Here is a 15,417-nt window from a genome sequence, read left to right on the forward strand (position 1 = left end):
GGTAACAAGGAACAGGGCTATAGACCACCCAAGCCATCAGGCAGACCTAGTTATCAGCAATCTAAAAGATCAGAAGAATGCATTAAAAAAGGGCTCTGTTTCAATTGCATGGAGCAGGGACACATTAAGAGGAATTGTCCCAAGTTAAAGAAACTCCAGACCCAAGACCTTTTGGTGAATCTTAGCCGGCAATAAGAAACAGGCCCCCAGAGTCTAATTTGTCCCTTACAATGTAATGCCCCAACAGGACCACAATTATGATACCTGTTAAATTGGTAAATAAAAAGATAAACTGTCTCATAGACTCTGGGGCTGCTACAAGTCTCTTAAAAGAAAATATAGTAGAACCCAAGTATATGGGATCAGGCTCCACTAATGTAGTGGGAGTGGGGGGGGGGCAAGTTATCAGCCTCCCTAAAACCAAACCTATACAGATTGAATTAGACTCAGGAGTACTGCTAACAACCCAGTTTCTAATTTCAAAAGATTCACCAGTGAATTTATTAGGAGCTGACCTACTGGCAGCTCTGGAAGCTAGCATAGTGTACAGAAATGGGGAAGCTATGTTAAGTACACCAGCAGGATTGTTGCAAACTATGGCCTATGATACTGCATCCCTAATGACATGTTTACCCTCTGAACAAAAGGAGGAACCCTTATTGTCTATAATTGAGGCAAGGGTACCATCAGGGGTATGGGCAAAGGGAAAAATGGATGTAGGACTCCTACCAGTAGATCCAGCAACAATCAAAATTAAACCTATAGCAACACCTGTGAAAATGAAACAGTACCCCCTTAACGAAGGCCAGACACAGGCAATAGAAACACAGATACAACAATATGTACAAGCAGGAGTGTTAAAACCCTGCAGATCCCCATGGAACACTCCGTTGTATCCAATTAAGAAACGATCTAAGGATAAAGAACCTGTGTCTTACAGACTAATTCATGATCTTAGGGAGGTTAACAAGCGTATGGTAATTGATAGTCCTATTGTGCCAAATCCACATACGCTGCTAAACCAGATCCCTCCCTCTGCTACACACTTCACAGTCATAGACTTGGCGAACACTTTTTTCTCAGTCCCTCTGACGGAAGAAAGTCAATTAATGTTAGCCTTCACTCACAAAAATCAACAATACATGTGGACAAGATTACCACAAGGAGGAGCCACTTCACCTAGTGCCTTCTCAGAAGCTATGACACTGGTATTAAAAGGATGGGTACCAATAGATCCAGAAACAGTGCTCATCCAGTATGTAGATGATTTGTTGCTATGTACCAATAGTGAAACAATGTGCATAGAAGAGACAGTGTCATTATTGAAATTTCTACATGAAGCACAATGTAAGATGTCAAGAGACAAAATACAAGTTGCAAAGCCTAAGGTACAGTTCCTAGGCTATTGTATAACCCACCAGGCTAAGCACATCCTGGAAGAGAGAAAACAGATTATACTAGATGTAAAACCACCCCAGACACTGAAACAGTTAAGAGCCTTTTTAGGGCTTATCACATATTGTAGGGATTGGATCCCAGGTGCATCTTCTAAGCTTCAAATTCTATATGATGCACTAAAAAGTGATAAGCAGCAAGGTCCTCTTAAATTGACAGATGAGCAGAATCAGGTGTTTCAGGAGTTAAAGAAAGACATTATATCTGCTCCAGCCCTGGCTTTACCCAATTACAGTAAACCTTTCACACTATATTGTCATGAGGTCCACGCACAAGGGGTGTTGACACAAGAACATGGGGGTAGGCAGAAGCCTTTGGCTTACTATTCCCTACAGCAAGATCCAGTCATCAGAGCTGCCCCAACCTGTATCAGGGGGGTAGCAGCGGCAGCCATTTTACTAGACTAAACTGCAGATATTGTGTTAGGTCATTCATTAATATTGCAAGTGCCACATGCCGTTACAGAAATACTCAATCAGGCACAGACTAAACAGTTATCTGCAGCTAGACTCACAAAATATGAAGTAGCTTTACTTACCCCATGTAATGTAAACATACACAGGTGCACGGTATTGAATCCAGCGTCATTACTTCCGAAAGATTCAAAAGGAGGAAGTTTAGAAACAGGAGACATTGACACTCTAGCAGCACCAGATATGCTAATTAATAGTAGTGCTGCCAGTGACAGTAACGATAGCAGAAAGGAAAGTGAAAATCACAATCTTTTTTCTTCAGACACATGCTGCGAGCATGATTGTATTCAGCTTATGGAACAGGAAATCGCACAGATCTCTCCTGTATTAGACATACCAATTTCTAATGCACAATTAGAATTGTTTGTAGATTCTTCAAGGTATTATGTAGATGGCCACCCACATACGGGATATGCAGTTACTACTGCACATGAGCCAATCATTCAAGAACCTTTACCACCTACCATGTCAGCCCAAGAGGCTGAATTAGAGGCATTAAAGGCTGCATGCCTTTATGCTGAGGGACAGACTGTAAACATCTACACTGATTCCAGGTATGCCTACGGGATCGCTCAAGATTACGGTCCAATCTGGAAAAGTAGGAACTTTGTAGGGTCTACAGGTAAACCAATAAAACATGCAAACTTGATTAGACAGTTATTTGAGGCCTTTCAGGTTCCCAGGCAACTTTCAGTAATAAAGGTCAAAGCTCACACTAGGGAACAGACGCCAGAAGCAAAGGGAAATGCATGTGCGGATGCTGCTGCCAAGGAGGCAGCTCTTAAGCCCCTACAACAGTCACCACAATCAGCTGCTCTTATAGCATCAGCTGTAGAATCCCCTAAAGTGAGTCAGGACCTTCTCTTACAGTTCCAAAAACAGGCCTCTCCAGATGAGTTGAAAGCCTGGCAGAAACAAGGAGCTGTGTGTATACAAGGAGAATGGTCATGTAAAGGACTCACTTGCCTGCCCAGGAGCCTCTACCCAGTGATGGCACAAATCCTGCATGGAAAGGTGCATGTGTCTAGAGACACCATGATCAACACTGTTAAAAAACATTGGCATGCTCCAGGGTTTGGCCAGGCTGCGCAAGCCTTTGTGTCCGGGTGCGTGGTATGTGCACTTCACAACCCTGGCAAAGCTGTCAAGGTACCACTCAAAAGCACCCCACAGACATTTTTTCCTTTTCAGAGAATCCAAATAGATTTCATCCAACTGCCTCCCTGCTCTGGGTATGTCTATGTCCTCGTGGCAACCGACCTTTATAGTCACTGGCCTGAGGCCTGGGCCTGTAGGGCAGCAAATGCTAAAACAGTAGCAAAAAAGCTAATCCAAGAAGTCATTTGCAGATATGGGGTACCAGAGACAATAGAAAGTGACAGAGGTACTAATTTTTCAGGTGAAATTGCACAACACATAATGAGTGACCTAGGGATAGTCTCCGCTCTTCACGTGCCGTACCACCCCCAGAGTTCCAGGCGCGTGGAGAGACTAAATGGCACCCTAAAACTTAAGATACAAAAATTGATGGCAGAAACAAATAAAACTTGGGTAGAATGCCTTCCAATGGCTCTACATTCTGTAAGAAATACCCCATTGAAAAAGACTAAGCTGACACCATATGAGATACTATTTGGTAGTCCATACAAACTTGGTTGTTACTTTCCTCAGCAGTTGCAACATCTACATGGTGATCTGACTGGTTATATGATACAGTTGCAAAAACAACTAATTCAAATCCACCATCAGGTGTTTTCATCTATTCCAGATCCCTCACAAGCTGCAGCCTGGAGACTGGGTAGTCATCAAAAGACATCTGAGGAAGGTCCTTGAGCCCAGATACTAGGGTCCTTACCAGGTTCTCCTGACAACTCCTACAGCGGTGAAGGTGGCAGAGAAAAATACGTGGATACACGCATCGCATTGCAAGATCTTTACACAAGGCGAGATGGAGTAACATGAATAAATATATGCTTTTAGGCCCCAAGCCTGATAGAGGCTTGTGGGGATGTATTCTATGTTCTGCTATGGTTATTATACTTATTTTAGCAATGAATTTTGAGGAATTGATAAACAGGGGTAATGATGCTTTTAATAGTACAAATGGAACTAATCAATCCTTGGTAAGAGTTAAAAGAGAATTGCATGAACAGCTTAATGAAATATGGGATAACAAGTTCTTGCAAATGCACTATCGATTAATGCAAGGTATTAACCAAACTGATTGTTGGATTTGTACACATTCCCCGATTTCAGCTAAAACCATGCCATATGTAGCAACCCCAGTAAGTTGGGATGAATTAAGTAAAGATATAGACACCTGGACTAGGCCAATAAAATTGACACATGAGCCATTTAACAACTCAGCAGTACAATTGTTTGTGGCTGGGTGGACCCAACCTCCCTTTTGGAAAGCAGTACATGATGGTTCATTTGACCAGTGGAACAATTTTGGCCAAATGTGCTATCAAGACGACTGTGTTAATATTAAAAATGAAGGGTCTAAAAATGAAAACCTAAACTTAGGAACTATTAATTTTAAAGTAAATGTTACCTTTTATGCTAAACAAGTAATTCGCTATATTGGTGAGGTACCGATACAACAACTACTAATAGAATATAACATTAGCGATACTAGATGGGAACAATATCTCAATCATTCCAGTGTTTGGGATAACACCACAAATGATATACGATGCACTTCGGATGACCAAGGTATATATCACGTGCTAGAGAGTTGCCCTGTAAAAAATACTCCAAGGTTGTTATGGCATGCTCAACAAGTAATTAAAACTGGACAGCATTTACTACCAGAAGGGTATTATTTTATGTGTATTTTAGAAGGCATATAAATTTTTACCCTGGGGAGGGTCAGGCAGTTGCACTATAGCAAGACTGAGCCTAGCCTCATGGATAGCAGAAACCATAGATATAACCAATAGCCCAGCAAATCATCGAGTAAGGAAGGATCTTATAAAAAGTAAATCTCATGCTCATGATTTAGTATATATCCCATGGTATAAGAAAATGGGCCTAGCTTTATCAATATCCGGACTTAGTATACAGAATGCTCATAATATAGAAGCATTAGCTAAATTATTTGACAACGTTACAGATGAAATATTGGATGTATTAGAAATAGTTGATGAGACTTTAAGGTATCATACCAAGATTCTCAGACAGCATCAGCTGGTTCTGGACTATCTAACGGCCTCACAAGGGGGCATGTATCAGATAGTGGGACCTGCTTGCTGTAATTATATAGCTGATAATTTTACTGACCCAATATATGCACACTTGAAGAAAGTCAAGGAATTGAAGGAGCAGTTTAGGAAGACGCATAATGATCCAAAGTATGATATTGATAGTAAAGGATGCTTTTCATGGTTGAATCCAGCAAATTGGTTCAAGGAGATAGGAGGTTGGCTTTCAGGTATCCTCATGTTAATAGCTAAAGGATTTGCATTAGTAGTAATCATTTATATTGTTGTTAGATTTGTTGTATGGTTAATAAGGAAAATACTTACACTTGATTACTGTTCTAGATTTAAAGCATCTAAAGAAATGTCAAAGACAACTATGATCCTGCTACATGAATACGCCCAGAACTTTTGTGTAATCTGCAAGACAAGAGAACCATTGCTTTGCAGAGACTTATGTGAACAATGTATGGCAAAAATAGAAGACTTCTACAAGGATACAGATGAAAAGGAAGATTCAGGACTATAGGGACTAAGAGACTCATCGCCTATATGGTCTTGAATGGGCACTGCCCCATGCAGCTACCTCGGTAGGGGGGATAACTTGTTGTGTGAAGTAGGGATCAAATACATAGGGGGTGGGTCATGGCTAGGTAAGTTAGAAAAAACAATAGTATGTAAGATTTGAATCGAAAAGGAGGAAAATGTGTAAGTATAGAATTCATTTTGTATCCTAAAAGTCTTTTCAAGTATGCCACGTAATCATTGTAAGTAAATGCACAGGGCAGGAAAGAGTTAATTCTGTGTGCAGACTCAGTCATATATTCACAGAAAAGCATATGTACATATATGGTAAGGTATGCAATTCCAAATCTTTACCCAGCCTGTGGTTTTTTCTAAATGTAATCGAAAACAGATGTGTCCTTCAGAAACTATAAATGTATGTAGTTTGCCACCATTAAACCAGAGATTGATTTCACACTACACAAGACAGTCGTGTTCTTGGATCTCTCTCTCCTGTGTACACAGCATTGTGCTGCAGCAAACAAAAGCAAAGAGGGTCTCTGAGCTCATTGTATTTATAGCCATAGCTTAAATACAGAACTGACAACTATTATTTTTAAATGATAAAGAAAAACAAGACAATTTTGAACATAGTAAATCTGGGCCTGTGGAGCCTTTCCACAAATCCCGACCTGGTCATCACTGCTTTAAGCCTTTGACCATGATGATATCCTACAATATAATCACACATTTTATATGAAAACTGTATCTTCTAGTTTTACAGCTGGCTGGATATAAGTAAAGATGCCAGAGCTATTCTTTGTTTTTAGTTATTATCTTAAACCATGAAATGTAGCCCAACATTTGTGTTGCATTATAAATGCCTATCACATAGGCATAACTTTAACAATGTAATTAAATTACATCACTACTTTTTTTACACATTTTTGCATTCACTTTGAACACATTTGTCCATCTAATGATCATTATTTTATCATAAACGAGGCAACGCTAATTGCTGAAATATTCATTACTTGCTGATCTAAAACTAGGAACTGAAACATGATCGTCTCCTCGTTCCCATATCATTCATATGCTGGTATCATTTCTGGCACAGATCCTCTCCCAGCTCAATATTTTATGTTGTGGGATTACGTACAAGAACGGAAGTGATGGCCTATTTCTAATGACATTTCATCTTGTACTAAATTAACTCCTTCCCATTAAGCAGGACACATTAATAATAGAGAGTGTGTTGGTGTGTTTCTGTATTAGCCATTTTTCATAAAGAATAGATTTTATTGCACAAGAGCATTACTATTGGACATGTATTTCTTTCTATAGTGCCAGCATTTTGTAACTGGGGCCAAACATAGTAAAAAGAAAGACTTTGTATTAAGCAGACAAAACAGTAACAGTACTTCAGACCAATTACAGTAAGTGCATTCTGAATAATTCCACTCACTGGTACTTTAGTCTTTGAAGGGCCCATTAGGAAGTTTAGCAGTTGGGGCCACAAATTGTAGCATTATAGAAGTATGGGCTTGGGACACTTTAACTACAATTATTTTTCTTTTGAATGTAGTTGGACCGAACAAATATGCTAATCAAGCACTATCCTGAAAGGAGCAGGAGAAGGGAATGCTGGATACATAGGGGGAGATTTATCAAACCTTCTATAAAGGAACATTTATGGAGGTATTTATCATAGCATACAATCAGAATCTTGGTATCATTATCTAGTACATTGTAGAAAATAATGTCCGGAATCTGTTTTCATTGCTATGGGTAACACCTACACTTTTCCTTTTTTAGACTTTGATAAATTTCCCCCAAAGTTTGTTATCTTGGGAGAACCATGAGAGTCACAGAAGTTGTTCATATGGTTGTGTCTAGTATTAATACAAAAGTCACGGCAACAATATTACTGCAGATATATTGCTTTAGTTCCTGTGAGAAAAATTATATTATGTGAAGAACTATGTATCCATAGGGACTGTCTAATTATTCTAAAAAGTGTGGGATAAAAAGCTATTGCTGGCTGTTATTAAAGTCAGTGGGCAAATGAAATGCACATCCCATATATAACTGATAGATACAAAGCACTTTCATGTTCCCTATGCAAACATCATTAGTGGAAATCTTTTAATCTATGATTCCTTGACTCATACTTTTGTGCTCTATATGAAGTGCAAGTGAAGAGTAAACTTATACCCCTTTTACACCGACTGAAATATCCCGGGTTGATGCACGTGAGCGCGCATAATCCCGGGAATTTAGTCGGTGTGAACGTATCAACCCGGGTCCAGAGACCCGGGGATCCAACCCTGCTCCATTGCAGGGTTGAGCGCGGGTTGTTCCCGTGTCACCCTGCAATGTAAACGGCCCGGCCCACGATGACCCGGGTCACGCCGCATGCCGCCTGATTGGCCGGCTTCAGTGGTGCTTGGAGATGACATCATCTCCAAGCGGCCACTGCAAGCAGCGCCTGCCCGAGCAGCACGAAGCAGCGCATTCCACCTGCTCTCCCTGCCTCCGAACCGCTGCAGGATAAGGTAAGTAGGTCGTGGAGGGGGGAGGGAGGGGAAAAAGTGCTGGTCACCTTCGCCGGGCAGCCGGGTCAGTGCTGACCCAGGTCAGGTCTGAATGGTGCCGACACGGGCATAGCCCGGGTCGGCGCCGCAGTGTAAAAGGGGGTTGCCCCGGGTCTGATCCGGGTTGGAAACGTGTTCCAAATCCCGGGTCAGACCCGGGGATTTTGGTGTAAAAGGGGTATTATTATCAGTCCCCGTGGTTCATTACAGGGTAAGTAAGTAACACCATTGTTTTCCTTACACAAAACTATATACTGTAGATTAAGTTGACTAAAATAAGGCTTGTACTATTGTACTATTGTTTTATAATTTACAAGTTCATAGCTTTAGTTTATATTGGAAGTACATTAGGTCAGGTATCCTCTGGTAATAAGAAATCGCCAGTGACACCGGAAGGGGTATGAAGACCCTTAGGCTGAATAGCCACTGGTTCATATCCTGATGCTTGTAGTCCAAAGGGAGAAGATCCCCCCCCCACCCTAACCTCCTCCTCTAGTGCCTAACCCTAACCTCCCCCCCAGGGGTGCCTAACCCTAACCCCCCTTACCGCACCCTAAACCTAACCCTCCCGGGGGCGTCACCTCTCACCGGGGGTGCCTAACCCTAACCCCCCCACCCTAGGGGTGCCTATCCCTACACCTCCCCCCAGGGGTGCCTAACCCTAAACCTCCCCCCCCCAATAAAAACGAACCCTAACCCGCTATGCTCCCTAAACCTAGGCCCCCCCGCGGCTAACGCTAAGGGCGCCCCAGACTTACCTCGTTCGGGCTGGCATCCTAAGGCGTTCCTGCGTCAGGCTTAAGATAGGCGCCAGTATTTCGACGCCTATCTTAAGTCCCTTGTCGGGATTCAGATGTCGGTATTGAGATAACTACATCCCGTGACACCACCTGTGAAATGTGACTGCAAATGGTAGGTAGGCCGTGTGTAACCAGCACTTGCACCTGTGGGGGGAGGGGACAATGGAGGACACTCTATTAAAGTACTGGAATATACTTCAGTGAACAAGGGTAAATGGAGCATGGAGCAATTAAAATATGCTGCCACCGATTCAGAGCACAGGTACAAGCATGTATGAGGTCATTTGAACAGTCATTTTAACATACTGGAAATTGGACAATGGGAGAGTGGTGACAGCATATGTAAAAAGTGTGTGAACATATGTGAAAAAGAGTGGGTGGTCATATGTGACAAGTTTATTGCCCCTTCTGTAAAATGTACAAATTTGGCTCCTCACCTTCACATCTTCTGCTCATATTGTTTCCTGAGAATCCATGTCCACAATGAGGCACGCAATGGTGATTCTTTAAAAATGTCTTCTTGTCACATATTCTGCATTGCTGGGAATTGTTACATTCCAAACATCCAGTAGGACAGACTATAAAGGGAACACACTTTGTAAACTTTGGCCACGCTTTATAATACGATTAAACCTTAGTTCTAATAATGGAAACTGTCAGCACAAACTATAATACAACATATCAGTTATGTCACAAAATACATATGTATATGTTATATCTTATTGTATATATTACATAATGTCAATGAGTACTGTCATAGAAGACAGTTGATTAGGGACAAAGGATATTATTTATTGTTTACTCACTAAATCATGCGCCCACTAACCATTGGAATCGAGGCATCTGCCTAAGGCTATGTCGTCCCTGCCCCTATCCACATTTGGTGGGAGTGTTCTAAATATCTTGTCCTAATTGTCTACCCCATCTGTGTCACCTGTGTTTTTCTGCCCTGGCTTCTCTTTAGAATGTAAGCTCTCATGAGGGTATGTAGTCATGAGACCGGCGGACGCATGGCCGCCGATCTCAATACTGACAGTGTAATGCCGGCAAGGGATCTAACATAGGCGTCGAAATACCGACGGCTATGTTAATCCCGAAGCCGGAACTCCGACTGGACGCTGGACCGATCGTCCAACACCGGGGGTAAGTATCCACGTAGCCGGGGATTTGGGGGGTTAGGTTTAGGGACCCCCAGGGGGATTTAGGGTTAGGCACCCCCCTCCCGGGAGGGTTAGGCTAGGGGAAGGGGGGGGTCAGGTTTAGGCACTAAGGGGGAGGTTAGGGTTAGGCACTAAGGGGGGAGGTTAGGGTTAGGCACCCCCCGGGACGGTTAGGTTTAGGGTGCGGGAAGGGAAGGTTAGGTTCAGGCGCTATCAGGTTAGAGTTAGGCACTAAGGGGGGAGGTTAGAGTTAGTCACCCCTGAAGGTGGGTTAGGGAAGGAAAGGGTTAGAAATAGTAAACTTACCTCCGCTGTCGGGATCTCCTCCATTGGGCTGCCAGCGTCGGCATTTGAACCGCTGGGGTCACGTCCAGTGGTCAAACATACTGATTCCCTCTTGAGCAGGGTCTTCTTATCTCATGTGCTTCTCCAGGGCCGCAACTAGGGGGGGGCTGGAGGTGCACGTGCACCGGGTGAGCCGCTGTACCTGGTGCCAGTGACCTCCAGCCCGGCGCTGCAGAGAAGTTCCAAGCTGGACGTCCGCTGGTAATATTTATTACCAGCGGGCGCCCGGCTCCTTCTCTGCAGCGACGCGGTGTAGCCGGAACCGGAGGCTGGAGTTCTCTCCCGAACTCCAGCTTCCGGCTCTCCCCACGGACACTATGGGGGAGACGTCATGACATCTCCCCCATAGTTCCAAGGAGCAGCCGGCGGACCGGACGCGACGCTGGATGCAGGAGCGGGGTTCAAGGTAAGTATTTTTTTTTTTAATAAGCTGCACTACAGGGGCATTATTATGGGGGCAGGGGCATTACCACAGTGGCATTACTATGGGGGCATAGGCAATAAGGGGCATTACTAATGGGGCATGAGCACTACAGGGGCATTACTATTGGGGCATGGGCACTACAGGGGCATTACCACAGGGGCATTACTGTGGGGGCATGAGCACTACAGGGACATTACTGTAAGGGCACTACAGGGATATTACTATGGGGCATGGGCAATACAGGGGCATTACTATGAGAGCATGGGCACTACAGGGGCATTACTATGAAAGCATGGGCACTACAGGGGCATTAATATGGGAGCATGGGCACTACAGGGGCATTACTGTATGGTGGGCACTACAGGGGCATTACTATGGGGGTATTAACATATGGGCATTACTATGGGGGCATTACAATATGGGCACTACTGCAGGGGGAATTACATGGGGGGCGCCAAATTACTGTCTTGCCCCTGGTGACAAAAATCCTAGTTTTGGCCCTGGCTTCTCCTTTCCCTTACGTGTACTATAACATACTCCCTACAACAGCACCTAACCCTTGGTTGCTGCTGCCCTGCTGCTTATTTCAGTGCTATGATCACAGATGCAGCAAGTTTTATAAGCATGTCCTTGTCCTGCATTGTTTTGTACTGTAAGTCATTGTTTTCTTGTTCTTCCACAAGTTACTAAAGCTTGTTAGAGATCATTTAGATAACTGTGAGATCTACTTACCAAGGCATCTTTGATCAGAGTGTGACACAAGATGCTGTTTTCCACACTCGCTGACGCATTGTCCATTCAGCAGATAGAATGGGACTTCACACTGGCTGCACTCATTGGGATCAATGCAGAGTAGGCAGTGCTCTCCGCACTCTGTAATACACAGAGAACAACATCAGCAGACTAAAAAAAAACAAAAACCTAATAACAGCCGAGGTGTGTACTGTGAGCCTGATTCAGTATGGATCGCTATTGCAATCGCAGCTTTGATTACACATGCAGACCTGCTGCGAATATATACTAATGAATGCAATCGCAATGATGTCGCATGCCAACATACAAATGCCCACCAGGGCCGTAGCTAGGGTAGTGCGGCCGGTGCCATGGCACAGGGCACCACAGGTCAGGGGGCGCTGTTTGGGCCTGTCAAATTTCTGTTTATTATCGTTCTCACTTATAGCTTCCTCTTATTTCATCCCCAGCATCTCCTGGCCTCTCCTATCTCTTCCCTGTTCCTTCCCCATGAGGCAATTCCCCTTTTTTGGGTGCATCATGTCCCTTTGAAAAATGAGGGAGGCGCCAATGCTCTTTCTGGCACAGGGCACCAAAAAGTCTAGTTACAACTCTGATGCCCACTTGCCCTCACATCCGTAATACTTTGCAAGTCTGCAAAAACATTGTGCGTGAGGCTTGCGATATCCGTAGTAACCAAATAAAACAAACAGTCGCATTTATTTTTACTACAATTGTTTTGTAAAACAGCCTGTACCCTCCCCATCAACAAACAATAAAAATAAAAAATTGGGTAACTGTAATAAAGTTTATTACTGTATCAAAAAAAATATTTTTATATTTAAAAATTCTGCAAATTACTGATTTGTGCACTTTACAAAAAAAAAAAAAAGGAAAACATTTATAAGAGCCAAACTTTAATTTCAAATGAATAAAACGAATGATGAAAAAAAAATAGAGAGAATAAAAAAAGTGAATTGGGGGTAATAAAAGTAAAATTAAAAACAATTATTTTTCCTTTAAATAATTTGTGTATTCAAATTTGGAGTACATAAATCAACGAACAAGTTGATTTTGGAGTAATTTGAGAGTATTTTTTTTAAAGCAATAGTGATAGAATTACCAGTTTTTTATATAGCGCACACATATTTTGCAGCACTTTTCAGTCATTCAAATTAGACCCTTCCCCAGTGGAGCTTACAATCTATATTCCCCTATCACATGTACATGCACACACAAGCTAGGGTTAATATTTGACAGGAGTCAAGTAACCTACCAGTATATTTTTGGAGTGTGGGAGGAATCTGGGTACCTGGAGGAAACCCACACAAGCAAGGGGAGAATATACAAACTCCACACAGTTAGGGTTGCGGTGGTAATCTAAGTGCTGTGAGGCAGTAATGCTAACCATTTCACCATCTTTGTTGCCTGGTAGTATTTATTGGATTAATTAAGCTAATTGGAAACTTCCAATTGTCTAATTAGCCATAAGGTGGTGGTGGTGGTGGTGGTGTCCAAAGGGTTCCTACATTTTTAAGTTAAAACAGGGATTTTCCCTGACTTTGCACCTGCTGGGGGGCTGTAAGAAAAAAAGAGGCGGTAATTCCTATAGAAACTATCCCTGGCAAAAAGACGCGGTAATGTGCCTAATTGCCTATAGTAATTTTCCCCAGTAATTGAATAGGAGAAACCGCTGGCGGCTGCTGGGAAAACCAAGTGCCGCAAGTTTTTTTTAAATTGTTCCCGCAAATGAATATGTCACAGTACGTGAAGCTTTCTCTCCAGAGAGAGGACCATATATTGTTATATATACTATGGCATTCAGTTAACATGCAAAAATAAATGAAATTAGTACATGGGTAGGTAAAACTAATACACAGAAACCATAGAGTCTAGATCTAATTTACTTTTAAACTATGTAATGAAATAATGAATAAAGGGCCTGATTCACTACGGAACACAACTGCGAATGCAATAGCGATTATGCATGCAGTTCAACTGCAATAGTAAGCTAATCCATTGTGATCGCAATGCCACTGCAGCACTACATAAGGACGCCCACTTTACCTTACACACATCCATAATGTTTAGCAGGACTGCGAAAACATCGGTACAATCGAGTACCATCGCAGCCTCACACACACTTGTACAAGCCCTGACCATACTCAGAAATTGCTAACTTCCACACACGCTATCAGGCCTCAGGCTGCGTAGGGCATCGCAGTGGATAATTTATGCACGCCCCTGCAATGGTGTTGAAACGCAGTGGCACATCTGCGTTCGGCCGTCCCCCCCATCACCACCCATAAATGGTACTTCCTGTCAATCACTCTGCGATGGGTCTGCGTAGTCACTGCGATCACAGTCCCGATCGCAGTGGCTGGTTTGCGCACATGCACTGCGATGCATACGCATGCGCAGTACGCAACAATCGGCCGATTGCGTATTAGCAACTGCGTTCCTTGTGAATCAGGCCCAAAATTAAGTATTTTCCTTCACTCCTGTGAGTTTGTATTCAATATGAACCTATTCCATAAAATGTAGCATGCATCACTGGTACAATTTCAAACACTGTTTTAATGTGGATTTCATGAGCACATAAGTAAATATCAGCATATGAATATTATTAGAGCACACGAGGGATATACTTATAACTAACAAGAAAAATAACTTGAGCAGAAAACAAGAACGAAGCATAGACTAAAGCATATTAAAACATGATAAATACACAAGGGGCAATAGTAATATGAGGAGAACGTTAAGATTAGTGGAAATATTAGAGAAGGAGCGGAGAAATGAGAATTTAGATGACAGTTAAATACATAAATATTTATATAAGAGATACTGATGACCTGATTATCTCGTGGGTAGGCAGGAAATGGGGAGGGAAGAAGTACATTGTAAAAGGTCATCAATGAGAAGTTAATAAATAATGGATCTTCAGTCAGCCTGTGTGATATCCGCAGGAGGTAATAATGTCTGTGAATCTAGTATTCCATGTTCCTTTTCAAAATGGGAGCATCGTTACTTCCCTGGATGGTAAATAAATGTATGCAAATTCAAGTTGCTGTGACTGTCAGACATACAGTGAATAGTAGGAGGCTATAGAATGATGTGGCTGCTAACTAATACAATTAAATTAATGTAATATGTATTAAAAGCATTCTCAAGTAATTAGCATAGCTATTCGGGAAGTGCATCTAAGCCTTAACTATATACAGTCAGGTGCATAAATATTGGGACATTGACAGAATTTTCATATTTTGGCCTCTATTCACCACCACAATGGTTTTGAAATGAAACAAACAAGATGTGCTTTAACTGCTGACTTTCAGATTTAATTTGAGGGTAATTACATCCAAATCAGGTGAACGGTGTAGGAATTACAACGGTTTCTATATGTGCCTCCCACTTTTTAAGGGGCCAAAAGTAATGGGACTATGAACTCAAAAGCTATTTCATGGACAGGTGTGGGCTATTCCCTCGTTATTTCATTATCAATTAAGCAGGTGAAAGGTCTGGAGTTGATTCTAGGTGTGACATTTGCATTTGGAATCAGTTGCTGTCGACTCTCAATATGAGATCTAAAAAGCTGTCACTATCAGTGAAGCAAGCCATCATTAGGCTGAAAAATCAAAACAAACCCATCAGAGAGATAGCAAAAACATTAGGTGTGGCCAAATCAACTGTTTGGAACATTTTTAAAAAGAAAGAACGCACCGGAGAGCTC

At 42.3% G+C, this 15,417-nt stretch overlaps 2 protein-coding genes across 3 annotated transcripts in view; one reads left to right on the forward strand and one right to left on the reverse strand.

Annotated features, from left to right (window-relative positions):
- Window positions 1–15,417, reverse strand: part of FRAS1 (Fraser extracellular matrix complex subunit 1) — a 539,698-nt gene that overhangs the window by 136,685 nt on the left and 387,596 nt on the right. For both annotated transcript variants that reach the window (XM_088481448.1, XM_088481449.1), the window contains exons 25-26: window positions 11,688–11,828; window positions 9,464–9,604 (exon numbers count right to left, since the gene is read on the reverse strand). In XM_088481448.1, coding sequence (XP_088337574.1) covers window positions 9,464–9,604; window positions 11,688–11,828 — 282 coding nt within the window. The remainder of the gene's footprint in view (window positions 1–9,463; window positions 9,605–11,687; window positions 11,829–15,417) is intronic.
- Window positions 1,310–6,100, forward strand: LOC148513728 (uncharacterized). The gene is made up of 2 exons (XM_088481450.1): window positions 1,310–3,871; window positions 5,474–6,100. The coding sequence occupies exon 1, from the start codon at window positions 2,112–2,114 to the stop codon at window positions 3,759–3,761; it is 1,650 nt and encodes a 549-aa protein (XP_088337576.1). The 5' UTR covers window positions 1,310–2,111; the 3' UTR covers window positions 3,762–3,871; window positions 5,474–6,100.

Source organism: Taudactylus pleione, unplaced genomic scaffold (genome assembly GCF_031769625.1).
Source record: "Taudactylus pleione unplaced genomic scaffold, aTauple2 ptg000273l, whole genome shotgun sequence".
In the NCBI taxonomy this organism is placed as follows: Eukaryota; Metazoa; Chordata; class Amphibia; order Anura; family Myobatrachidae; genus Taudactylus; species Taudactylus pleione.